The 26,826-nt window shown below is 37.1% G+C and overlaps 1 protein-coding gene across 4 annotated transcripts; it reads left to right on the top strand.

Moving 5' to 3' along the window:
• Positions 1 to 652: 652 nt before the first annotated feature.
• RBM45 (RNA binding motif protein 45) lies at positions 653 to 26,558 on the top strand. 4 transcript variants are annotated; one of them, XM_070045954.1, is made up of 11 exons: positions 653 to 1,119; positions 4,955 to 5,077; positions 6,940 to 7,066; positions 9,225 to 9,347; positions 10,147 to 10,332; positions 13,342 to 13,471; positions 13,642 to 13,726; positions 13,924 to 14,087; positions 15,627 to 15,827; positions 19,083 to 19,114; positions 19,280 to 26,558. In XM_070045954.1, exons 1-9 carry the CDS (start codon positions 820 to 822, stop codon positions 15,817 to 15,819), a joined length of 1,431 nt encoding a protein of 476 aa, XP_069902055.1. In that variant the 5' UTR covers positions 653 to 819; the 3' UTR covers positions 15,820 to 15,827; positions 19,083 to 19,114; positions 19,280 to 26,558. The 4 variants fall into 4 exon arrangements, with proteins under 4 accessions (XP_069902055.1, XP_030706884.1, XP_060158203.1 ...); XM_030851024.2 differs by lacking the exon at positions 19,083 to 19,114 and having other exon boundaries at positions 10,153 to 10,332; XM_060302220.1 differs by lacking the exon at positions 19,083 to 19,114.
• Positions 26,559 to 26,826: the final 268 nt, after the last annotated feature.

The following is a 26,826-nucleotide window of genomic DNA, read 5'->3' as shown; positions in this document are numbered from 1 at the left end:
GGACTTGAACATTTAAGAAGCTCTGCTCCTGAACCATTTTCTGGTTTGTTCCTTTCAGTTCATTCCAGTGCCACTGCCTTGTTTCTGGATTTCTGCCAGTTTTATGCTGACCTCTCCTCAAGGCCCATTAACAACAAGCCTTAGAAGTCAGTAGATTTCCCACTTTGCTTGCACCTTAGGATTTCTCCTAGTTCCACAGCTGTGCGCTGCATTCTTTCTGCCCTTAAACCTCCCACGGTTGCTTCTGGGAGTTGAGTAGATCAGAAGATGGAGTTGTTTCTGGTTTGGGCTCTGTTGTTTGTTTTTCTGTTACCTTTTGCTACTCCATGGGCCCCAATTCCTCATCTCAGTTTTCTCAACAATGAGGCTGGAGTTGGTTGATCAGCTCTAAGGCTGAACGTTTTAACTCAGTCCTATAGAGCTGTTCTAGTGAGCTTACGACCAAGGTGGCAAGGTTGGGGGAAGACACCATGGGCTTTGGGAGTGGGGCAGAGCCAGCGACGGGAAAGCCCGCGCACCAGAGACTTACAGCAACAGGGAACCAGGATCACACACCTGGTGCGTGGGCCTTGGCTCCGCGGGATTGGCGCCGTAGACTGCGTCAGGCTCCCCCGGGCCGCTAGGGGCGCAGCAGCTCCCCGACCCCAAAGCCGGCACCCTGCGTGGCCGGCCTGCGCCGGGCCCCAGACCCTTCCGTCTTCCGGAAGCGGACGCGAGGCTGGCTGCGACTGGGTGGGCAGCTACTGCAGTGGCGGGCACGGCGGGAGCGAGGAGGAGTAAAGGGGTGCGGGCCTGGCTCCCGCGCCGGAGTGGAGCACCATGGACGAAGCTGGGAGCTGTGCGAGCGGCGGAGGCTTCCGCCCGGGCGTGGACAGCCTGGACGAGCCGCCCAACAGCCGCATCTTCTTGGTGATCAGCAAGTACACGCCCGAGTCGGTGCTGAGGGAGCGCTTCTCGCCCTTCGGGGAGATCCAAGACATCTGGGTGGTGCGGGACAAGCACACCAAAGAGTCCAAGGGCATTGCATTCGTCAAGTTTGCCCGCAGCTCGCAGGCCTGCAGGGCCATGGAGGAGATGCACGGCCAGTGCCTCAGCCCCAGCGACACCAAGCCCATCAAGGTGCGGGGGCCGGGTCGGGGTGCCCCCGGGGGCGGTGTCAGGCTGCGGTAGGGGTGGTACATCCGCTCGCGGGGGCGGACTGGGCAGCACCTGGCATTCCGGGGTGGGGGTCGGGGAGGGGAGGACGGCGTTGCAGAGAGTGTTCTTGCGGACCCCCTGCCGGCAGGGCTGCACTGGGGTGCGGGGGGATGGGGGATGCAGAGAGAACGTCCGCTCCCGGGTCGGACCAGGCGTCTGCGGCTACTCCGGCTGCAGAGCTGCGGTGCCCGGACAGCCCCGCGCCCCCGCCGTCGCTAATCCACCGCCCAGCTCCGACCCTGACCTACTTTGAGGACTTCTCTGATCCTCCTCAGACCTCGCGGTTTACCGTGTATAAAAACAAGTAACTTTGCTTTTCCTCAGGTAGGTAAGGTGCTTAAAGACTTGATAAAAGTACATGTAACTGTGGCCCTCCCGTTAGCCATTTTCCCAGTACCAAAGTATGCATGTATATAATTTTTTTATATATTTATTTATTTATTTTTGGCTGTGTTGGGTCTTCGTTTCTGTGCGAGGGCTTTCTCTAGGTGCGGCGAGCGGGGCCACTCTTCATCGCGGTGCGCGGGCCTCTCACTGTCGCGGCCTCTCTTGTTGCGGAGCACAGGCTCCAGACGCGCAGGCTCAGTAGTTGTGGCGCACGGGCCTAGTTGCTCCGAGGCATGTGGGATCTTCCCAGACCAGAGCTCGAACCCGTGTCCCCTGCATTGGCAGGCGGATTCTCAACCACTGCACCACCAGGGAAGCCGTGCATGTATATAATTTTTTTTAAAAAAAGAGGCAAATCATTGTGATGGCAGTGTAATTGTATTAATATTAAATGCCTCTTTGAATACTCTTAATTAACAATGGTGGTATTTATATTAAGTTTCCACACTTAACTTCTCTGTAAAATTAATATACTGACACAGGGCAGGAAGGGTGATTTTGAGGGTATTTGACTTAATCTTTCCTTTTAGCACAGAGCCAGTACAAGGTGAACCCTCAGTACATCTTTTTGTCCATAGTAGCAGTCTCTGTAGGCCTTTCTTGCAAAAAAGAGAGGAGCCTAGGAATACACCAACAACACATTAGACAATAGACATTCCCTCTCCTCCCACCTCCCAGACCCTCTGAGTCAGGACAGATCATCAATGAAATTAAGTGTAAGGCCACAGTATATACTACATCAGGGGGTGGCAAGCTTTGTCTGTAAAGGGTCAGTAAATATTTTAGGCTTTGTGAGTCATGCACAGTCTGTCACACATTCTTTTTGTTTTTTAACAACCCTCTAAAAATGTAAAAGCAATTCTTAGATCATGGGCTGTAGAAAAACAGGAAGCTGAAGTTTGTTGACTCCTGCACTAGGTTGATAATTTTCATCTCCTTCCAATTATGATCTTAGCAGGGAGGATTTTTTTACTTTGAATATAGTATAACCACAGAGATCTTCTTGGAAACTCCCCAAAATGCCCCAAATTTTAAACCTATAGACCCCCCCCCTTGCCTTCATTAAATTCCTACAAGAGAAGTAAAAGTTCCAGCACTAAAATGTATCCCCCTCTTTTCACCACAGAGAAATTAAATGATTCCCAAAGATAATTAAAGCTTAAGTTTTGTTTTTCACATTTTTGTCCACTCAGTTTCAGCCAGAGGGTTGTTGCACTAGTGCCTTAGCTAGACAGTCTAAATTCATTCTTCAGCAGCTTCAACTTGGGCTGTCTTCTGCTGGAATGTAGTGGGGTTTTTTGTTTTGTTTTTCAGTATTTCCAGTTAAATTAATTCACCTTCAGTGTTTCTCATGTACTTTGCTTTTGCAAAGTTCCAAAGGCCCTACAAGACAAATAAGAAAATTTTAATACCAGGCCTACAGCCAGAAAAGATTGTCCAAATCAAACTCATTCTGTGAGTGATCAGCTACATTATCTTGAGGAAAAGGGTAAACCTAGAAAACAAGAGAAAAATCTTAGTTCTTAGCTTTGCGAGAATTTAGAGCCATAGTCTGTGAACGTAAAGTCTCAGGAGAAATCATCCAGTAGGTGGTTGATTATTATACATGTTTTCTACTTAGATATTGTCATCTTTATCAGAAATTTGAAATGCTCCAATCTTCTAAAATTTAAAAATTTGTGATCTGATGGCACCTCCAATCACAAGTCTTACTTGAAACTCTTTTTTTCTCCTAGTGTCTTCCTGTACTTAAAGGTTCCCTATTTGTATTTCCCTATTGACCATCCATTACTGATACATGCACTGGACTAACTTTCTAGTGGGCCATTTCTGTGTTACTTAATACTCTACTACTAATACCTTATACAGTGCTTGGCATGTGGTATAAGTTTATCAAAGGAATAACTGGAAGTAGATGCTATCTAGGGGTGTATCTCCAGCTGTATCTTGTAAGCAAGGTTCTACACCTCTGTGACACCTGTTTTCCAAGCAAACATAATGACCCTATTTTTCAATATTTCTAAAATCCCGTGGCTCTATAAATTCTTTGTCCTTTTAGTTGCTCCCTTCTCCTCTGGAATTCCATAGGTTCACGTTTTCTCATACTGAATGGTATACCGCCCCCCTTTAAAGACAAAGAAGAAGAAGAAAGGAAAAAAATACTCAAGGGCCCTGTCTGGTGATTTACATTATTTTTATTACATTTCTACAAGTTATAAAAAATAAGAGTAGCCATTAAAATTCTTATGCTTGTAGCTCTTGAAACAAATCCAGAATCATAGTTAAAGATTTTACATTCCTCTGGAATAATATAAAACCAAAGCAATTTTATGAATTAAATTAAAGCAATACCACAAAGCAAATTAAATTCCAGGTAATAATCTAGTGTCACAGATAATATTTCAATAAAACTAAATTACTAATAGAAAAATAGAGCCTCAGTCCATTCTGTGCATTTTCTTGCTCACATAAGTCATTCAGGTGGTAACTGAGATGATCCAGAATATGGTCATGTTACCTTTTTTTAAGGATTAATATTAGAAAGCAAACAATTAAAAATATGACCATCTAGACTTAAACCCAACTGTATCAATATTAAATTAAGCATAAATTGGCTAAACACTCCTATTAAAAAGCAGGGATTGTCAGGATTTTTTTTTAAAAGGCCAAACTAAATGCTGTTTGCAAGAGATGCACTTTTAAGTATAAAGATACAAAGAGGTTGAAAGTAAAAGGATAGAAAAAGCTGGTGTGATATCAGACAAAATGCTCTTCAACAGGAAGGGTATTAACAGAGAATAATTTCCTAAAAATAAAAATATCAATCAAAAAGTACATAACAATTCCAGATGTTTATGTAACCAATAATAGAGCTTCAAAATACATGAAGCATTATTAATAGAACTAAAAGGAGAGAGAAATTCATATTCAGATTTTTACACTCCTCTTAGTCTCTGACAGAAAAAGTAGACAAAATCAGTAAGGATATGACATGTTAATAACACTATTAATCAACTATATAATTGACATTTATTGAACACTACCCAACAAGCGCAGAGTACACGTTCTCTTTCAGTGCACTGACTATTGCACTGACTGTTGCTCTCTTTCAGTGCACTGACTATTGCTCTTGGTAAAAAAATACAAAGGAAAAAAGAATTCGGAAGAAAAGTGCAAAGATCGGTGTTGTCTCATAAAAAGTCATTGCAATAAAGATTGCTTTAGCAAAATGTTTTTTGATAAGACGCTATTACATTGCATTTAACCTAACATGAATCCCATACTAATAATGAAGTAAGTATTCTTAAGGAGTAGGAAAACAGTTGACTGATATTTCCGCATTATTCTTTGGGTTTTGTTTGTTTCTTAGGTTTTCATTGCTCAGTCCAGATCATCTGGAAGTCACCGAGATGTTGAAGATGAAGAACTTACAAGAATATTTGTTATGATACCAAAGTCCTACACAGAAGAAGATCTACGGGAAAAATTTAAGGTACTTAACATTTTCTAATCAGCTAGGGTTCTTGATAACTTACAGTCTTACATTGGTTGTACAATTACTAAATCTTGTTTTGTTTGAGTTAGATCATTAGATTGGTGGTGGAGAATTAAATAACTATTTTTAAGTCATCTATTTCAATCTAGTTATTAAATATTAAAACTAAAATAAGTTAACTTTTTAAAAATATATAAAACCTGGAAAATATTGATGATGGTGTTTTTCCCCCCATTTAATGAAAATACAGATTCAGGAAAATGAAGTATAAAGCTCAGAGTTTTAAGTAAGGTCTCATACCTAGTAGGTGATGGAGCCAAGATTTATGCCCAGGGTGTCTGAATCCAGAGCCTGCTCTTGGTCTTGAAATTTTCAAAGCACCCTCTTAGCACTCCTCTCTATTGCCTCTCATGGAGAGGTGGGGCAGGCAAGCCTGAGTGTGTGAACTGTATTATCTCACATTTGTTACAAGTCTGTGGCATGTTGATGAACTTGTTCACAGAAAGACTTATCCTCTATAGTTTTTGTTTTAAAATTAGACCTCTGAAGGAATTATATTTAAAGAAAAAAAAAAACTACCTACAACTCTGAACTATAGCTAGATTGTAGTCAATGAAATTTGGAGACAATTTAAAATTTCTTTTTAGCCATTGACTTTTATAAGCAGTGACACACTTTCACAAAAGCTATTAAAAAGCAATTTTTAAATTGTCTTGAGTTGTAATTTTTTATTCTTTTTCTACTAATCTTCCCAGTACTGAATCATGTGGACAACAAGCAAGAAAGAAAACAAGTAGTAAAAAGTAATTTTCAAACTTCCTCTATCCTACCCCAACCGAGGATTGAATAAAATACTTCAAAAATAACAAATACCAAATATATATATATTCCATACTTCCTCCAATAGTAAGAATAAAGTTTTTACCTTATATACTTATAAACTTTTATCTTTCTCTGAGTGAACAAATGTGGCATTTTTAAACACATATATAGTAGTTAAGTTACTAACGGTTACATGAAAATTTTTTAAATTAATAATAAACAGTAAGAATTTATATCCCGTATTTCTTCCAACATTAAAAGTAAACATTTACCACATATTTCTCACATGGAGTATTAACTTTCTGCGTGAACCAATGTATTTTTAAAATGTACTTCAAGAGGCACTCCTTCAAAAGTATACACAATCATTTATGTTCGTGTTAGAAGGCAGATAAATAATTATAGCTAATATTTACTGAGGGCTGACTATGTCCCAGACCCTCTATATGCGCTTTAGGTGTACTTGCTCTTTTAACCCTTAAAACAACCCTATGAGGTAGGTACAGCTATTAGCCCCATTTAACAGCTAAGGAGATAGGCAACTGCCCAGTTAATAAGTGGCTGAACCAAGATTAAAATAAAGAAGGTTCAATTCCAGAGCCTCTGCTCTTAACCAACACTGAGCAAGACTTTGGAGCTTTCCAGACCATGTACAAGTTTTTGCTCTCCCTCCATGACTTTGGCAAGTTATTTGATTTCTCTAAGGCCCAGCTTCCTGGTCTGTGAAATAAGCAGTATGATATATATATATCCTTGAAGTGCTGTTATAACAATAAAGTGATATATGTAAAGCAAATGCTCAGTAAATAAAAAGTATCTTTATTTTGGTTATGTTATTATTTGGTTTTATCATCATTATGGTTATTTTTCTACTGCCTCATTAGTTTGTGACATTTTTATTCCATTATTAAAAGTAGCTATAAATTCTGATTTCTTTTTTTGTAAGCAAGAAGAACAAGTAAATTTTAAGTTAGTTCTGAAATCTGTTCAGTTATTAATTTTGACTCCTCTAAGATCATTTCTTTTAACTCTCATAGGTGTATGGAGATATCGAGTATTGCAGCATTATTAAGAATAAAGTAACTGGAGAAAGTAAAGGCTTGGGCTATGTTCGATACTTAAAACCATCACAGGCTGCCCAAGCAATAGAAAACTGTGATCGAAGTAAGGATGTGTTCATTTATCATTGTAATAGACATTTGAAAAAATTCGAATTATTCTAATTATAATCTAATACTGGTTTGTGCTAATAGCCATACCTGCTAATTTAATCTCAGCAATGGGAGTTTAAATATATATAGTCCTAGGATGAAAATAATTTGGGGGCTGTGATTAGGCTTTCATTGAGGCACTATCTTAAAAAATATGAGCAACTGCATTAACTCAGTGAAAATGCTGTTGTCCTACTTTGGTTATTATTTCTACAGGTTTTTGGGGTTTATTAAATTATTTAGAATTTTAAGTATTAAAAAATTTACCAACCCTTTCAGGTTGGGGTTTTTTTTAATATTTATTCTTTATATTTTAAAGAAATTCAAGTATTCTGTAATATTTGTTTATATTTGACCTAAACCCTAAATAGAGTTAGGTATACTAATAAACATATAAATAATAAGGATAGGATTTTTAAGGTTTGCTAGCATTGTGAAGTAAATACACATTGGGTTAATTTCAAGGTAGAGTGACATTATTCGGATCTTCTGCTGTTGCTGGTGTACATTCTGAAGAATAAGAATTCTAAAGAGGCCAAGGAAAATATTCTTTGTTGTCATACTTCTAGTTATATTGACCCTTAGAAATGACATGTAGAATAATTCAATTAGTGGGTTTCAGGATATTATAAAAATAGATACATACTGAAAATGATTATTGTTAATCAGTAGAACTCTTAGATAACCCTAAGGTATACACCAAAATTTTCTCTCAGATCCTTCTAAATTTCTCAGTCAACCAACATTAACTGAGTACCTATGGTATACTCACCAATATAAGTAGAGGGATACAAATGGAATATATAGCAACGCTGGCATTTAAGGAATTGACAGCTATATTGGGTAGCCGAGATCTAATAGGCAAAAAATAGTTAAGGAATAATAGATTTTTTAAAGCTCTGTGTCTTATTTATCTGTTGCTGTCACCCCAAGTACCTAGTACTGCTGTTAGTAGTACTCGATATAGTAGTGTACTCAGTTGAGTAGTACTCAATTAAGATTTATTGAGATCTCTAGCAAAGATACTGCCATTTATAGTAGACTCAATAAAAATTTGCCAAATGAGAAAATGTTCAGAACTATGTGATATAGCCTATCAATGGTGAAAAACAAGTGCACCAAATGAGCATGGGAATACATCTGGAGGTAGGATTTGCAACTGGTGTAGAGTAGGCAGGGCAGAAGATGAGAGCAATGTTAGTAAAGACACAGAGCTAGAAATAAACGTCTTTGCTTAATAGCATGAAGGCAACAATCTAAATAAAGCTTGGTGTTCCTGTTGAGAAACAGGGACAGAGTAATCTAGGTACATTGGAACCGTACACGGGAGGTGATGAAGAGTTCAAGCTTAGTCCACATTAGAAAATTCCTTGTAGATTGTTTTAAAAGGAGAAAAATAACAAAAACTGTTTCAGCACAGTTGATCTAACCACAGTATCAAGAGTGGATTTACAGAGGAAGAATTCAAAGAGGCTCATTTTATCCTTTTTGGAACCACTGAATAATATGATGAAAGCTGTGAACCTTCTCCCTTGAAATATGCCCATGTGCACATATGAATAAGCATTATGTTTAAAGTTTCAGAGGGTTCATGAACCTTCCCACCTTTTGAAGCTCATCGTTGCTGGTGTACATAGTTAAAACTCTTGATCCAGAGGCAAAGCTATCAGTTGAAGGGTTGCAATTAATTGACGAGAATCTAATTTTAAAACAGAGGCAGGGAAGTTGGAGTGAAAGATAACATCTAAGTATATTTCAAAGGAAGAATCTTGATGACAGTTGGGTGTGAAGAAGCACTATTGGATTTTGATGTTGGAAAGCCTGAGAGAATGAATGATGATGTCATCTGTCGTAGAGGGAGACTGGAAAGGATAGAATAGAATTGCTGATCTTTCATGTCTACATTGACCCATAATTTGGGATTCTTGCTGTTTCTCATTTACTCCTTGCCATCTTTCAAAAAGCAAAGAAGTAGGTCTGGTGGAGATGGTTGTTTGTGTAGATTTTGTTTTATACAATTATAAAACTAAGTCAAGCACTAGCAATCAAGTATATTTGTAGGTGTGTTAAATTTGCTATAAAGTTTGAAATTTATGGATTCTCTTTTTCAGGTTTTAGGGCAATCTTGGCTGAACCTAAAAATAAAGCATCTGAATCCTCAGAACAAGATTATTATAGTAATATGAGGCAGGAGACTTTGGGACATGAACCTAGAGTGAATATGTTTCCATTTGGTAAGTGGGCTGTCTTTACTTTAATGGCATAAGTAGTGTATGCAATCTGATTTGGAGGGTTTTTTTTTAATACTCTTTTATCAGCAGTCTGAAGTTCACGTAGTGAATAAAAGAATTTATAGGTTTTTTTTTTCTTTCAAAAAGTTGGTCATGACACCTAATGTCATTATTTAATGCTTATTTTGTTTAACTTATTTCCAATTATAGTTTTTTGTGGTTAGTTATGGATTATCTAAGTGTTACACTATGTCACTGTCAGTGGCAGTGTTACACTGCCATTTTGGGGGGGTGAGCTGCTGCTTGTAGGCAGCTGACCAAGAAATATGAAAGACATATACAGTTATCCCCTCAGTATGGATCCTAAAATTTTATCCCTAAATTACTGCTGCTTTAAAATTAGGGCTAGAGAAAGGAGAGGAATGACAAAAGTAGAAGTTAGAAAAGGGGGAACATGAGTGATGAAAGTAAGACCTGTAAATGTTATTCAGCATAAACTTCCCTTTAGGTGAGACACTTGCCATATTTTGCAGTTTTGCATAGTAAACGTATTCCTGTGAAATTACACTACACATTTCTGCTTATATTTCTGTATCAAGGCAGGGAAATGGGGAGAGTTGTCTGTTTTCTTGTCCTTGTCTCTCCTGATAGTGCCGATGACCAAGAGCATATTACAAAAGACCGTGCCTTTGTTCAATGCAGAGGACTTAATGACACTTCATTTTATTTTCTAGTATCTAAAATGTTAAATGAATCTCTGAATGTATAGAAATTTAAAGATTTGCTTTTTTTTTTTATATCGTTGGAGAACAACAATCTGAATTTTCAAGTTTTGACAAGAATGACAACAGAGGCCAGGAATCCATCTCCAAACGCCTGTCAGTTGTATCAAGAGTTCCTTTCACTGAAGAGCAGCTTTTCAGCATTTTTGATATAGTACCAGGGTTGGAATACTGTGAAGTTCAACGAGATCCGTATTCTAATTATGGTAAAAATAATGTCTGTATTATTTTTTAATATACTGTGTTTTGTTAAACTGGCTTTCCTCCAGTGGCACTTTTTCTTTTTAATTTTTATTGGAGTATAGTTGATTTACAATGTTGTGTTACTCTCTGCTGTACAGTAAAATGAATCAGTTATATATATACATATATCCACTCTTTCCTAGATTCTTTTCCCATATACGTCGTTACAGAGTATTGAGTACAGTTCCCTGTGCTATACAGTAGGTCCTTATCAGTTATCTTTTTTATAGATAGCAGTGTATATATGTCAATCCCAATCTCCCAATTTATCCCTCCCCCCACCTTTTCCCCCTGGTAACCATAAGTTTGTTTTCTACATCTGTGACTCTACTTCTGTTTTGTAAATAAGTTCGTTTGTTCCGATGGCACTTTTTATGTCAGATACTGTTTGTATGACAGTTTTTTGTTTCTTTTTTCTCTACCTTAAACTTTCAAATATAGTGATACCTCAATAAACAAATCCCTGGGAATACATCTACTTTATAGTCATGTATTTTTTTAAAACTGTTTTAACGCCCATAAAATAGAGCATTCTCTGTTTCCAGTTGTACAACAAAAATACTTTAGAATAGGGTCTCTTTCTGTACTTCTCATTAATGCTAGGCAAAGTGATAAAACCCTTAAAGTTTTCTCCTCTTCCCTAAGTCTCTTTTTCTTAAACTTTATACCTCAAAATGGAGCTCCTTCCCTTTTCAAGCATTTTTCCCATTTCAAGCATTTTAATTGCCCTACTTCTCTCTCTGCTTCTCCCCACTCTTAATAGAAGCAAGACTCTAATGTCAGCCATTTGAACTTGGTAACTGGTTCATTGATTAAACCTATTATCTAGTGTTAGGTTAATCCATCTTTGTATTCTTGTAAGCCTTTTGATTTTTTTAAGGCTTTTTTAAAATGCCCTAGTGGTGTAATGGGAAAAGGTTGGCATTCCATTTTGCAGCCAACTCAGGTGCAAATCCCAACAATGACACGTAGTTGTAAGACCTTAGCAGATTGCTTATTCTATCTAGCCTCTCTTTCCTCATCTGTAAAATGGGATTATTAGTACCTTCTATGCCAGGGTTAGATAAGAATTAGAAATAATATATATAAGATATCTACTGCAAGTCCTGGCACATAATAGGCACTCAGTTTGTTGGTTTTTAAAGAATTGGAGGTGAGGGGTGGTATAGAGAAATCATACTTGGCATCTCTTCCAGTACTATAGATATGCTTGATTTAGTCATTTTAGGGTGTCTTTTTATGGATGTTGAGGGGAAATAGATGAGTCAGATTATATAGACTGACTGACCTAGAGTGTCCACACCCTTCATACAGACACTCCCACATAATCAATATTACTCTACCCAGCACTGGTCTTTTAGCAGGACCTACTAAAAAGTCATTGACCTACTTTGTACCATCTCCAACTTTAACCCAGTCTTATGCTATCAGTCTTTTTTTTTTTTTTTTTTTTACTATTAATTTATTTATTTTTATTTTGCCTGCTCTGGGTCTTAGTTGTGGCATGCAGTATCTTTTTTTTTTTGCAGTACGCAGGCCTCTCACTGTTGTGGCCTCTCCCGTTGCGGAGCACAGGCTCCGGACGCGCAGGCTCAGTGGCCATGGCTCACGGGCCCAGCCGCTCCGCGGCATGTGGAATCTTCCCAGACCGGGGCACGAACCCGTGTCCCCTGCATCGGCAGGCGGACTCTCAACCACTGCGCCACCAGGGAAGCCCCATGCAGGATCTTTGTTGCAGCATGTGGGATCTTTTTTAATTGCGGCATGCAGGATCCTTTTTAGTTGCAGCTTGTGGACTTCTTAGTTGTGGCATGCAGACTCTTAGCTGTAGCATGCATGCAGGATCTGGTTCCCAGACCAGGGATCGAACCCGGGCCCCCTGCATTGGGAGCTCAGAGCCTTACCCACTGGGCCACTAGGGAAGTCCCTGCTGTCATTCTTTTTTGTGACTCTAAGGCGCACATTTTGTGGGTTTTGGCATATCTGTTATTATATTCATATGTAATTCTATTTGTTTTGTATTTTCTTTCCTTTTTATCTGGTACTTTGAAATGTATTTGTTCCTTTACCTTCTCTATTGTTTCTCTGGTTGGATGTGTCTGATAAATATGTGTATCATTGGAACACCTTTTTATTAATAGAGGTATTATATAGTTAGAATCCTATTTGAATTAGTTTTATATGTTCATTTGCTCCTGAGTTTCAATTTCATTAAAATGTTGAGATGCTTAGATTTAGAGAGGAACATTAAATTAAAACGTTGTTTTTCCCAAAGTGAGTTATAGTATAAACGTATTGTGAAAACCTTTTGGTTGTGTTACAAGCTCCTGGGCTTGCCATGTAAGGGCTCCTGTATAAAATTTTCCCCCCCTGTAGCATCACCTTCCTGAATTGAAATCTACCCCCTTAGCTAAAAGCTCTTCAAAGGAATGTGAAATATGTGACTTTTGATCCGAAACCCTCTGTTACCCTGCTTTTTGGTTTTACTACATATATCACTTTTTCTCTGTCTACCACTTCAGCTAGCCAAGATGACTATATATTCTTTTCATATATCACTTCTCATTTCATTTCTTACTATGATAGGGAAAATTTTAGAATTTCAAAGTATATTTCAAAGAATGAAAATTTTAGGAAAAACTGGTTGGCTTTTAGCTGTTTCTCTGTCATATAAGAAAAGCCAAGATCTTAAAATTAAATTCATTGGACAGAACTTAAGCTAATGATACCATTTTTTAAAAAAATATCATGTTCATGTTTTTACCAACATCTGGTTTATACTTTGCTTTATAGGAAGACAGCTATTGAACACATGTATAACAGAACTTGGTTTTCTGACACATTTGATTATATATTTACTAATTGTGTGATATTAGTGTTTTTCTCTATTGTTTCATTCTTATGGCAACACAAATTCTAGTTACTGAATCTGCTTTTTTTCTAATTCCCGTATATTCTCTGCTTTATTTTAGGTCATGGAGTGGTTCAGTATTTTAATGTAGCATCTGCTATTTATGCAAAATACAAGTTACATGGATTTCAGTATCCTCCTGGGAATCGGATAGGTGTTTCCTTCATTGATGATGGGAGTAATGCATCAGAGTAAGTACCATTCCAGGAGCTAGCCTAAAGCCAAGCTTTGGATATACGTGATATGACTTGGAGAATAAAAATAGAATTGACCTCTCAGGTGAGGAAGTCACACAAAAGAAGTTACTGTTTAGAGACTGAATATTTCTAGTTTTCTGTGTATTACCAGTTCTTATCTCCAGTCTCCTTAGAAAAATGGCAACGCAGATGGTAGCTGCACAGCTTGCATCAATGGTGTGGAATAACCCAAGTCAGCAGCAATTTCTGGTAAGTAGGTAAGAATTTAACCTTCACAGTAGTATAAAATAAATGTGGCCTTTGTTTATTACCTGTGTAAGAAAATTTTCAGAGATATAGTAAAAGACCACATAGGTGCCATGATACACATCTCTTTAGCTCTTGACTTAAGAATCCCTAAAGTGCAGTTTTTCTTCTTTTTTGTTTTGAACCTAATTCTTCAACAGCAATTTGGAGGAAGTTCTGGATCACAGCTGCCTCAAATCCAGACAGATGTTGTACTTCCGTCATGCAAAAAAAAAGCCCCTCCTGAAACTCCGGTGAAAGAAAGACTTTTTATCGTGTTTAATCCACATCCTTTACCTTTAGATGTACTAGAGGATATATTCTGGTAAGATTTCAATTCCACAGAGTTACATTTTTAAATAATATATTTAAACCAGTCATTTAAGCAGCCTTGCACTCTTGAAGCTTCCTGTGTGTGGTACTTTTCAGGTACAGCTGATTCGTTCTGTGGTTTAAAAAAGTTCTTATTTATATCACCTTTTAAAATATATAATTATTTCCTTCTCTTCTTTGTTACTTACATGTCATAAGTCTCCACACAGAATTTCCTTTTATTTTATTTTGAAGACATAAAACATGGAGTATTGTTTTGAAAAGTTGCATACATAGAATGAACAAATCATTTGTTTCTTAATAGAAGATACATCTGTATAGACCTGTCCTCTAGAATTCAGCTGAACAGTGCTTATTAAGCATCTTCTATTTTGTCAGCACTCTATTGGACCCTTAAAGATTATATAACTACATTGAGTAAACAATTACTTGATTGTAGGGAAGAGTGTGTGTGTGTGTGTGTGTGTGTGTGTGTGTGTACATACGTATATAAAATAAGTGTAAAAAGGGGGAAGACTCTTGTTTGTTTTTAATGTAACTTCTTTAACCTTAACTTTTTCTTTTTGGTCTTTTTCCTATTTGCCTTACAATGTTAGCAAATTTATTTAAAAGATAGAAAGCTTGTTAAAGAACTTCACAAAATATCAGTGATGTGGTTCAAGTATTTTGATTTTTATTTAACCAATTTATTTCGTTTATTTTTTTAACCTCTCCTCTGTACCAGGCAGTCACTGTGCTAAGTGCCAGAGACATTGTGTAAACAAACATTATATTACGTAAACAAGATGTAGTAGTTCTTGTCCTCTTAGAACTAATCACATGTAGGAGACAGATAAGTGAATAGGAAATTACAACCTAGAGAGGTTGTGTGGTGAAAAGGAATATTCAGTCTGTGAAATACATAGGAGGGGCACCTGCCTTAGAAACTCAGAGAAGACTTATTGAAAGAAGCAAGGTATAGTGGAGGCCTGGAGGATACAAATAATTTAACCAGGGAAGAAAGCTGGGCGTGTGGGTGGTTATACCTGCGGGAGAGAACGTGGAAGGAGGTTGTTGGAATATGGGATTTGAGAGACTGAGGGAAGATGAAGCTGCAGAGGACAAGGACCCAAGTCAAGAAAGCCCCACAAGCTATATTAGGGAGCTTGTCCTTACCCTGGACGCATGAAGAGCAGCTGAAGGGACTTTTAGGGAGGAAATGATCATATTTGTGTTTTAGAAAGATCACTCAGAAGACAGGATAGAGAATAGATTGGAGAAGGATAAACCCAGGGGGCAGGTAAACTAGTGAAGAAGGTATTAGAGTAAACTAAGAAAAAGATAATGATGGTCAGAATGAGGAAAGAGATCTGAGTGATAATGAGGAGAAATTGACTGATAGAGGAAATGTTTAAGAAGGAAGATTGACATTATTAGAGATTGGATGTGGGAAAAGGAGTGAAAAAAGGAGTCCAGAATGGACCCCAACTTTTAGACCTGAGCATCTTTACTTATCAATTTCAGTTGATCTTTTTTTTTTACTTTGTTTCAGTCGTTTTGGTAACCTGATCGAAGTTTACCTTGTGTCAGGAAAAAATGTGGGGTATGCCAAGTATGCAGATAGAGTAAGTGCTAATGATGCCATTACTACTTTACATGGAAAGATCCTGAATGGAGTCAGACTTAAAGTTATGCTGGCAGACTCCCCAAGAGAAGAATCTAACAAACGACAAAGAACTTACTGATTCTTGAGGTATGCTCTTTTTAATCTAAATTCTGAAACACATTGGCTAAATAGTGTAACGAAAGGAATATGTATAGAGTTTCTTTTTAAGGATTTACAAGTTGTTGGTTAAAAGCACTGTGGCTTAAAAGCACTGTGCTGATAATTTTACAGTATATTTTTTAAACTTGAACTTTTTTTTTTTTTTTTTTTTTTTTTTTGGGTATGCGGGCCTCTCACTGTTGTGGCCTCTCCCGTTGCAGAGCACAGGCTCTGGACGCGCAGACTCAGCGGCCATGGCTCATGGGCCTAGCCGCTCCACGGCATGTGGGATCTTCCCAGACTGGGGCACGAACCCATGTCCCCTGCATTGGCAGGCAGACTCTCAACCACTGCGCCACTAGGGAAGCCCTAAACTTGAACTTTTTAAACTTAAAAAATGTTTTTGATGTTTACTGGGAGAATGTCTATCCTATAAAATAAAATCAGATTTCAGTTTAGAAAATTAAATGGTATTTGTGTGTGTGTCTGTGTGTGTGTGAATGTCTTTGCTATTAAGAATTGGACTTTACTATATGGTTACATAAACTTTAAAATTGGAATACTTCTAAAGATTTTTAACTTGAACAGTTAATGTTTTGAGTTATGAATTGAGGTAATTTATGACAGTCTTTATAAAGAATGTCTTGACATTCACTAGTGAAATGCCTAAAAAGCAATACCAAATACAGTTAACCCTTGAACAGCACAAGTTTGAGCTGCATGGGTCCACTGTGGACATGTGGATGTTTTTCAGTAGTAAATACTGCAGTACCACATGATCTGAGGTTGGTTGGGTCCGAGGTTGATTGAATCTGTGGATGCAGAACCGTGGGTAAGGAGTATCTGCGTGTATGGAGGGCCCATGATAAGTGATCCTCAGATTTTCAACTGGATGGAGGGTAGCCACCCCTAACCCCCACATTGTTCAAGGGTCAATTGTAATGCATCTTTTTGAACCTTTTGAACCTAAACGTTGGTGTTTTTCTGCACTCATATTTGTGAGTTTGTACATTAAAACTGCACGTTCAGAAAATACTCTCGTGCATATATATATTTTCAAAAATAACCTTGACAATTTCCAGAAACTCTTGTCAATTATAAATAATGCTACATACAGCCTTATGAATTCCTTTTTCTTTTAGTTTTAAGAAATCAAACCTAAATTTCTATATCTAGGACAGCTCACATCTCCACGGTTTGGAGAAACATTATTGAAAGTTAGAAATGTTTGATTCTTTCACTTTTTCATTCTGGAAATGAATCCTGAGTTTCAGGGGAAGCTGAGAGCTTCCCCGTTCCCACACACACACCAGCTTCCCAAGTCCACTGCTGGTCAAATAATAGCAGTTGGCAAGTACTTTAGAGTCAGTTTGAAGTTACTTACTTGAAAGCAATTTTCTTTTCACCAGGTTTTCTTTCTGACCAATTATGAGAACTAGGAAGTATCAAAATGAATTGTCTGAATTCTAACTGCTGATGACCTTTCCTCTGATAGAGCAAGTCAAGTGATTAGTTCCTCCTTACAGAAGGCAGTTGTCAATACGAAGTGCCTTTTGGGCCCATTATGAATAATCTCAATTTAGAAATGTTTTCAAATGTTTTATTTAATTACAAAATCCACTCCCGTTACTTCATACAATTCAGAAATATTAAATTTGCCAGTGAAAAAGAATTAGCAAGTCTTTCTTATAACAAAGCAGTTTTTTGTGTTTGCAAATAAAACGTTAAGAACTGAATTCTCTTTACAGAAGCTGTCTTCTAAAATAGCATACAAAACTGCTTATTCATGTCTGTGAGTCTTTCAAAATATAGATAACAATTCTTACTCTTACTCGAAGAATCTTTGTCCTTAAAAAAGGACAATAATACTAACTTCTTAGTAAGGGGAAAATATATAAATTACTCCTGTGATTGAGCCTTTTTTAAAATAATTATTTATATAGTATAGAAAATATTAGACTTAAAATCAGAAGATCTGAGTTGGAGTTCCAGCTCTGACACTTAACTATGATTTGGCAGATCTTTTCACCTTTCTGAGGCCGAGTTTTTCCATAGGGTTATTGAGAAAAAATGAGTCAGCAAAATTCCTTATAAAATAAAATTTTAATTTGCTTTGAAAGTGTGAGCTAAACTCGTGCATTGATGACTTCAGTGAAACCTTTATGTCATCTCATCAAAACAATGAGAAACTAAGATTAATGATACAAAACTACCTTCTGGCCAGCAAGTGTGTGAGAATGAAGCTTTATAATATCACATTTAAGTGATATGCATTCATCCAATTCCCTACATTAGAGGAAGTGCATATTCTTCAGCATGACTAGTCATGAAATATAAATCTATCCTTTTTCCCTTTATTGAGTGAGCTGTTATACATATTCAGGGCAAAGGTAAAGTAGGGTCAGATTAGTTGAAAATGGTAGGACATAATGAGCTATATTGGTTTTGAATGTCTTCTAGTTGCAGCACGGCTTTTTTTATTTTTGCTTCGAATCCCCATTTACCATGGACTTCATAATGAGATTCACCTCTTTTGTTGGTACGTTAAATAATATATTATTTTAAGGTTCAATAAGATAGTATGAAAGACTTTTCTAAGTTTTACATGATTGTAACCATTGAAGATTTTAGGGGAGATGGGGGCCACTTTTTCATTTGTTTCTTTAATTTTAAGAGAACATGAACACTACTCATGAAGGCTAGTTCCTTTTGTCTCTGAGGAGTAAGCCTAGGATTAACTGAGCCATGACTAGGAAATAGGAGAAGAAACTGGTCTAAGAATATCACTTTGAAAATAGCTGAGTTCTATTTTGAGGTGGATCTGATGTGCAAAATATGTTTCTTCTTCTATTTGAGGAAAACAGAAATTTTAGTATTTTAGAACATCCTGATTTTTGTGTGTGTGTTTTTTTATAGGTCCATTTCCTTCTTTTTTAATCACATAAAACGGTTTGTACAACTGTCACTTTTTTCACTTCCTATGTTTTCTATCTTGACATATTGTTTTGAGAAAATCCCTCTGAATTTTATCCTTGTCCCTCAATTATGATTGAACAATTATGTTTAGTTGAGTTTCGCTACCCAAAAGAACAAAATATTTCAGCGTACATGCTCTAGTTGGACTCACGGTTAAGAAGACAGTTACGAACACCCACTCATCAGCCTGGTGTGTAGGGATAAAACCCAAAGCTGTCATCCTCACATGCATGATTTTTATATTAATTTACAATATTTTCCCTCCAGAAATTCAGTACCCGCTTGCATCATCCTTCTGAGTAAGTTAAGTTTTGCTTATTTGGGGGCATCTATGATTGAGTAAGCAGGTAACATTGGGTATACGAAATAAAGGAATAACTCCTAACATTTTTAGGTATACTATATACAACAGCTATTTCCTTTCAGGTGATGATTTTCATACTTGTGTTGTGTTCTTTCTACAGAACAAAGACTAATGACATAATCCTCAGCTGACTGACTGAAAATGTGACTGGACGCACTCCTTGTGGACAGTTGACGGCTTTTTTTTTTCACATACCTGATAGTCTCTGCACAGCATTGTTTTGTCTTGGGGAGCAGGGATTGTTGACATGTATTTTTAAACCACACGTTAATGCTAAAACTAATATAGTAGTTGTTTCTTAGAGCAATATGTTGTTATGTGTGGCAGAAATAAAGTTTTCTTTGCTTAACTAAATCATGCCTTATTTATGTAAAAGATCAGAAATGAAAAAACTTGAAAGTCAGTGTTTAGAATTTGACTAAATGACATATTTCATTGATTTTGAGATGCACACTTGTACACTTCTGACATTGGAAATATTTTGATATCCATTACTGTAATTGACAACCTCTTTTTTTCTTTCTTAGTGGAACATAAAGATGCTGTTTTCAATCAGTTGCATCTTAGATTCAATAAAATATAATTGCTACTCAACCTACACATATAGATTGGCTCCTTACACTTACTCTAAAGCAAGAGCCAAAAGACATATCATTAGAAATGATTTTTTTATACCAAGATACAACAGTTTGTTGGTAATCTTGTACAGATCGTTCAAGATTTTTTTTTTTTTTTAATTTTTGGCTGCTGTGGATCTTCGCTGCTGCAAGCGGGCATTCTCTAGTTGCGGCGAGCAGAGGCTATTCTTCATTGCAGTGCGCGGGCTTCTCATTGTGGTGGCTTCTCTTGTTGTGGAGCAGGGGCGCTAGGTGCGGGCTTCAGTAGTTGTGGCTCGTGGGCTCTAGAGCGCAGGCTCAGTAGTTGTGGTGCACGGGCTTAGTTGCTCCACGGCATGTAGGATCTTCCCAGACCAGGGCTCGTACCCATGTCCCCTGCATTGGCAGGCAGATTCTTAACCACTATGCCTCCAGGGAAGTCCCTTTCAAGATTTTAGAGCAGTGGTGCTAAGGGAAAAAAAATTTAAGTTATCACTGATAATATGTTTAAATAAATATCAATGGCTTTGGTAGGTGGACATTTTCCCTTTATAAGTACAGAACATAATGGCCACTCCAAAAATATGATATATAAGCAATTTTCAGAACAGACTATGATAGGAAGAATAGTCATTTCATAAAAGATTAAAAATGAGGAGCCTACTCTGCTTGTATTTTGAAAATCCAAGAAAAAAAATTTTATCTGCTCTTGAGGTGAATGATACGTATCAGAAAAGGTATATCTAAGTCAAGAGTTTGGCACCTTAAAAAAAATAGACATTAAATGGCATGCAGTTGTTAAAACATCACTTAATTACCTCCGCATTATGCCTTTCACATCCTGAGTTAAATTAAAAATAGTGAAAAGATTAAATTCACTGAGCATAATAGCATATTTCATGCTTGGACATTGCTGAAAAATTAAAATCCTTTTTTTTTTGAATCAGTAATTTTAATAAATTTAGATAAGAAAATATCCTGTCTTATCTTCCCAGGCAAGACTTACTGAACAAGGATTGAACCAAGTATCTTTCTGTGAGCCAAAGGCCATATTTTAAAAAGGAAGCAAATGGGTCTTTAGAAATGAAAAACTTAACTGAGGAGAGTTGAGGATTAATTACCAATAGATAGATTTATTCATCCCAAACTCATTTACTGCACACATAGTTCCATTTTCACAGATTGGAATTAAATTGTCCCTTGTAGGTTATCTGGCTCTAACACTCAAGTAATGCTTGAATTCCCCCGAAAATATTCCCGCCAGGTGGTTAATCTAAACATGTAAAAATGGGAAGCTCCCTACTGCCTGCCTAAGTCCATTACATCTTTGGTTAATCCCCATAATTGACATAAAACCTAATTCCCTGCTATTTTACTTGTTAGTCTTAAAGTTTTTCACTGGACCCTGTTGACGTTAGCTATTTCACATGATAGCTGTCATATGCCCTCCTGCCATCCACTGATTTTCTAGTGCAGATTAAATGACCCCAAATTTTCTATTCTGCATTTAAGTTCAGGTAGCCAGTTGCAGCAAACCGTCGTGGTTTCAGTGAAGTGCCTTGTCTATGTTTATTTCCTTGAGTCCTTCATATAAATTCTGAAAAAAACATGTATACATGTATACTCTGTCTACAAAACAGTTCTTGGCTTTTACAGTGTGAGTTTCTCTTGTGTTTTCTCTCCCAATTGCATGCCTCAGTAAATAATGGTTACTTTGGCTTCAGTGTTGCACTTAATCTTAATCGTTTAGCCTTATTCCTGCTTTCCTGTCTCTTGCTTGCAGTTGATCCCTAAAACTTTAAAAGCCAGAATCTCACATTTTTCTTAAAATGAGGAAATTCTAGAACCTAAGAAATAGCATTTAATAATCTAGTGCTTTTGTCTTCACCTAAATGTTTACTTCTCAAATGCACTTTTGGTATATGAATATAATGTATAGATATTTCGATACCATGCATACGTCAGTTAATAAAATTGCCAATATAGTGGGGTTTTTATTAGGTATGGGTTTTTTTTACTTAAAAGAAAATGCTAAGCAATACAGATCAATAAAATTCTCTTTCAAATAAGTGGTTCGCATAATAACTAACATTTAAAATAAAGCCCAGTCAAACTTGCTTGTAAATTTATTGTCAGGTCTTTTACGGTAGATCACAGATGCTGAAAGCAGCTATCAGATTTGCTCTTCTAGAGCACCATGTCCCAAACTATGTTCCTTGAAATAGTGTTCTCTTGAGAGAAGTCAATACGTATTCTTTAGGAAAGAAATTTTCATGGTCCAGTATGTTTAGGAAATGTTCAGTTATTTATTAGTTCACAGGTTTTTTGACCATGAAGCTTCCGGGGCCTTTAATATGCTAATGTACCCCATCCCTGTATCTCTAAAAGAGGACCATAGTTTGCACTGTGAAATAGTATGTTTTTAGAGGCACTAGTGTTACAAGGAGTAGATTTTAGTAAAGATCCTTCTGAAATATAGACTGTTTTTTATTCATATGGTGTGGTGCAGTTTTATTTACAAGTTGTTTTTTTTCTGTTGTGGCCTCTCCTGTTGCGGAGCACAGGCTCCGGACGTGCAGGCTCAGCAGCCATGGCTCACGGGCCCAGCCGCTCTGCGGCACGTGGGATCTTCCCGGACCGGGGCACGAACCCGTGTCCCCTGCATTGGCAGGTAGACTCTCAACCACTGTGCCACCAGGGAAGCCCTACAAGTTTAGTTTTTTTAAACTTTTTTATCCCTTTTTTTAAACTTTTTTATCCCTTTTTTTAATGGGATAAAAAGTTAATGCAAAATACTAAGGAAATTATTACTCTAAAATTGTAGCTTTCTCAGAAATTAGTTCTCAACCTACTCAGTATTAATGGACAGAGAATAGAAATAAGAGACTTTACCACTAGGTGGTGATAAACATTGCCACTCAAAAACAAAGTGCAACATTCCAATGTTATCTAAGGCACTGAGCCTGAAATGATAGAATTTGTATTGTCTAGAGCAGTGGTTCTTAAACTTCAGTGTCTATAAGAGTCACCTCAGGTGTTTGTTTGAAATGCACTGATTCTATAGGTTTGGGGTGAGTTTTTCAACAAGCTCCCTAAGTGATTCTAATATGGTAGTCATTGGCATTGACTTTGTGGTTCACTGACCTAAAGAGATTCTATGTGTTGGACCTTAGGTTGGACTGTTGTAAAAGTAAGACACTGAGAAGTTTCCAAGTCGTTTACCTTGAGCATTATTTAATAGAATTAAGCCTCTGCTTTCCCTCAATTTAATATCAGTAGGTATTAATTACAATAAGAAATTGAAAAACACAAGCAGTCTTACAAATAGCAAAATGTCAGGCCAACTTTTTCGTGTTGGCAAATGTTTTTTGATGTTTATAAAGGATGGTAATTATTTGCTTTATGCCATTCAAAGCTCCTACCTAATTTTATTTTTTATTTACATTTATTTTGAAGTGAATTATGTTAATAAGTTTTCAGATTTTGTCTCTAAAGAAGTGCATAGGTACATGTCATTCTTTTTAAATGACAAAAGAGCATGAAGGTGATATAATTATCATCAGTGTCTAAAAAACTGAAATAGAATATTCACAAGGGTACAGAAATCTTGTATGTGTAAGTGAGTATTCTTGCAGTCCTAAAGTGAATCTTCTTATAAAATGAATGCTTTTTTGGTGCACCCAAAAATTCTGTTGATTTGTAAGTGCAGTTTACCTGTCAGTACTTGTTATGAGTGAGTAAAACTAAAAATCAGTAAAGGCAAAAACAAATGAAATGTTTATATAGCCTTTTCACCCAGCAGTACAGCCACACGCAAGTTTTATTTCTTCTGTATGTGGATGGTAAGCTCTATTAAAAATCGTGGCAGTTAATTTTTACATACGATTTCAGTAAAGAGAGAAAACAAAAGGTCATCCTTATTAGATAAGAAGTTCCATTTTAATATCTGAATTCTAATAAATGGATTGCATTATTTCCTTTTCTAGAAACAGTAACTCAAGAACAATGGATCCTGGGAACCAAAGGTATGGTATTGCTAGGGGGTCAAACAGAAATATTTAGTTAAAATATGAAATTGCAGTTCATTCATTACAATGAACATGCTTTATTTAATTAGAAGAGACTTGTCCTCAGGAGAATATGCAGTTCCCACTAAAGTTTGAGAAAGTTACCAGGCCCTGCGAAAATCCATTTGAGTGGTTATCACAGGAAAGGGAGTCCAATGACTGTCGTATATGAATTGCAGCCAGTATCTAGACGTCCGGGTCCATGTGAGCTAGCTGACCAAGACTACAACTACTGTGGCACCCTAGAGACTGCCTTTCTGACCACACTGCTGCAGAAGTGGTAGAAGGAAGGCCTCAGGAGGCTGTTTAAGCAAAGTTATTTGTATTGGAGATACAAAAATCAGGAATGTGTGAAAAGGCAAGTACTGTTTTCCACAAACACTGGGAAAATATTGAGCACAGTAGGATAATCAAAGTGCTTACTCACAGATACTCCTATGAATCTACATTCTGAGTTGTCCTACCTTTCCATTTCTGATTTTGTAGGTAAATGGTGGTACTACTAATTTTCTTGCTCATATATTATCATTTTCCAATGTCAGTAATACACAGGTCACAGCATTCATTAGCACAGAGTTCTTAGGGATTTTGTTTCTTCTGTTATTTTTGTGGGGTTTTTTAACTCTAAAAGAAGAGATTTAAAGTCATCTAATTAAAGTTATCTACTGATTTACTGGAAGATCTGATATATAAAAGTACATAATTTTCCTTTCATCATCGACAAATCTGTCTGTTGTATTGGTTTTGGGCCCTAGAAGTTAGTTTTTGCATTCTTTTATTATTGATCCATTAGCACAAAAAACTTTCTTCCTCTTCCCCATTAGTACATTAGTAACTTAAGAAATTTAAGTGTCCGTGTGACATTGGGGGAAGGTACAGAAAGGCTCGCAGTTTGTTACTTGTAGGACTGACTTTAGGAAGAGTCTATAGTAGTTGATGAGAGCACTGGGACGGACTGACCTGCTTCGGCAGTGTCAAAATTGGACCAACAATGGCAAAGAAAAAGTACACTTGGAGAGAGCACCCACCTTTTCTTTACCATCACAAACTCCTGTGTGGGTTCATCTCCCATTAGTACCATCTTGGCTTAATCCCTTCATCAGAAACTCCTAGCAGGGCTCATTTTCTACCACTTTTACCCTAAATCTGGGAACTGTAAGCACTGTAATGTAGTCCCATCTTTCACCAGCCCAGTCTTATTTCACTGCAGTAACTCAAAGAAAGTATTTCATAAAAAAGAATGGAAGTAGATCTTACATCATCCTGCAAGATTAGTAGTGTGCCTGCAATACCCAGCTTCTCTTTAATAGCTTTCAGTTACTTGTAATGTAGGAATGTATCACGTCTTCTAGGTCTTGTTAATATTGTTATTCTTCAGTTCTCCTAAGAGCATATTTCACATATGGTATCAACATTGCCTTTTTGGACCTGTTTTCTCATCTAGAAAGTAGAAGATAATAAAGGCTGTGTAAACAAACACTTGCAACCCCCTTCTCCCAGTTTTCTGTAAAAATACCCATGAAAACATTTAAGTAAAAAAAAAAAAAAAATTGGTATCATTCATAGAAACTTAGATAAGAATAGTAGATACTAGAAAAAATTTTTACTAAATAAAGCAGTAAGGTGTGGATTTTTTTTAAAATGGCTGACTCAAATTCCACATGGAAACAACTTGTCATGTAAAACAAGATGATACCTTAGCTTCCCCCCTTTTAACACAATTAACGTATGTATAAGAAGGCTGGACTAATAATTTGAGACAGCTATTGAGAGTCCCATCAGAAAAGGCTTTCATTCTGCATTTCTTAACTAGTGACACTGAAACTGCACTATCTTGGAGTTGTGGTTCCAAGAGAACCACAACTGGCATTCACCTTGGGGTGGGTAGGGTCATAAAAGAGATCCCACCTATGACCACAAGAGAAATGCTGAATGACAAAGGCAGCATTAGCAACCCAAAAAGATCTTTTAGCTTCTGCCCATCGGCAGATTTAGAATACTTACAGCAGGATTGTTTTTAAGTATTCTTTCCAGCCTCTGCCCTAAGAACTTTGGTCTTATTGCCAGGAAATCCCTTACCCTCTTCCACCCTAAGGCTAGATCTGATGGACATCCTCGGATTTCCTGGAGGAATGAAATGTGTCTGACATTTCTGACCGTGTGCTTGATATTATATCAGCACTTGAGTGGACTGTAAAAGAGCTGAAAGCAATCCTCAGAGTCTGCCAATTCTGAAATCAGCCTAGCTAAATCTGTCCTCATTGAGAAATGGGCAAGAGATTTGACCTCCTGGCACTTCACAAAAGAAGACCAAGAAGCGATTGCAATTTCTTTCTTTTTTTTTTCCTTTCTTTTTTCTTTTTTTCTTTTGGCAGAGGAAGAGAGGATTGGGTAAATTCCTTAGCTTTTATAAAGAAACATTAAAACATGTTTTTTACTTTGACTGTTAATGTAAGTTGAAGAATCTTTTTAAAATCTGTTAAATGCTCAATAATATTAGTCATCAAGGAAATGCACATTAAAACTACAGTAAGATACGCTTACACTGGTAAAAACAGCAAAAATTAAGATATCAACAATACCAGGTGTTGGTGAGAGTGTGGAGCAACAGGATCTCTCATAAACTGCTTTGGAAATATTTGACAAATACCTGTTAATGTTAAAACGTGCATCTACGCTCAGCTCAGCAGTTCCACTTCTAAGCATGTATCCAAAAGAGATAAGAAAATATGTGTACCAAAAAAACATACAAGCATTACCGGTAATAGCCTCAAAGTGGAAACAACCCCAGTGTCCATCAACAGAATGGATACAGTGAAGTACAGGAAATGAGCTAACTCTTGCTACATGTAACAATTTGGATGAATATCATAACTGTGTTGACAGACCAGCCAACAAAAGAAAATGCTGTATGATTCCCACTTATGAAAGGGTTCAGAAATAAAACCTAGGCAGAATTGAATGGGGAAGAGTCACAAAGGGGT

The sequence above is a fragment of the Globicephala melas genome, chromosome 7 (assembly GCF_963455315.2).
Source record: "Globicephala melas chromosome 7, mGloMel1.2, whole genome shotgun sequence".
Taxonomy (NCBI): Eukaryota; Metazoa; Chordata; class Mammalia; order Artiodactyla; family Delphinidae; genus Globicephala; species Globicephala melas.
Note: the sequence above shows the minus strand (reverse complement) of the source record. Positions and strands in the feature narration are given on the sequence as shown.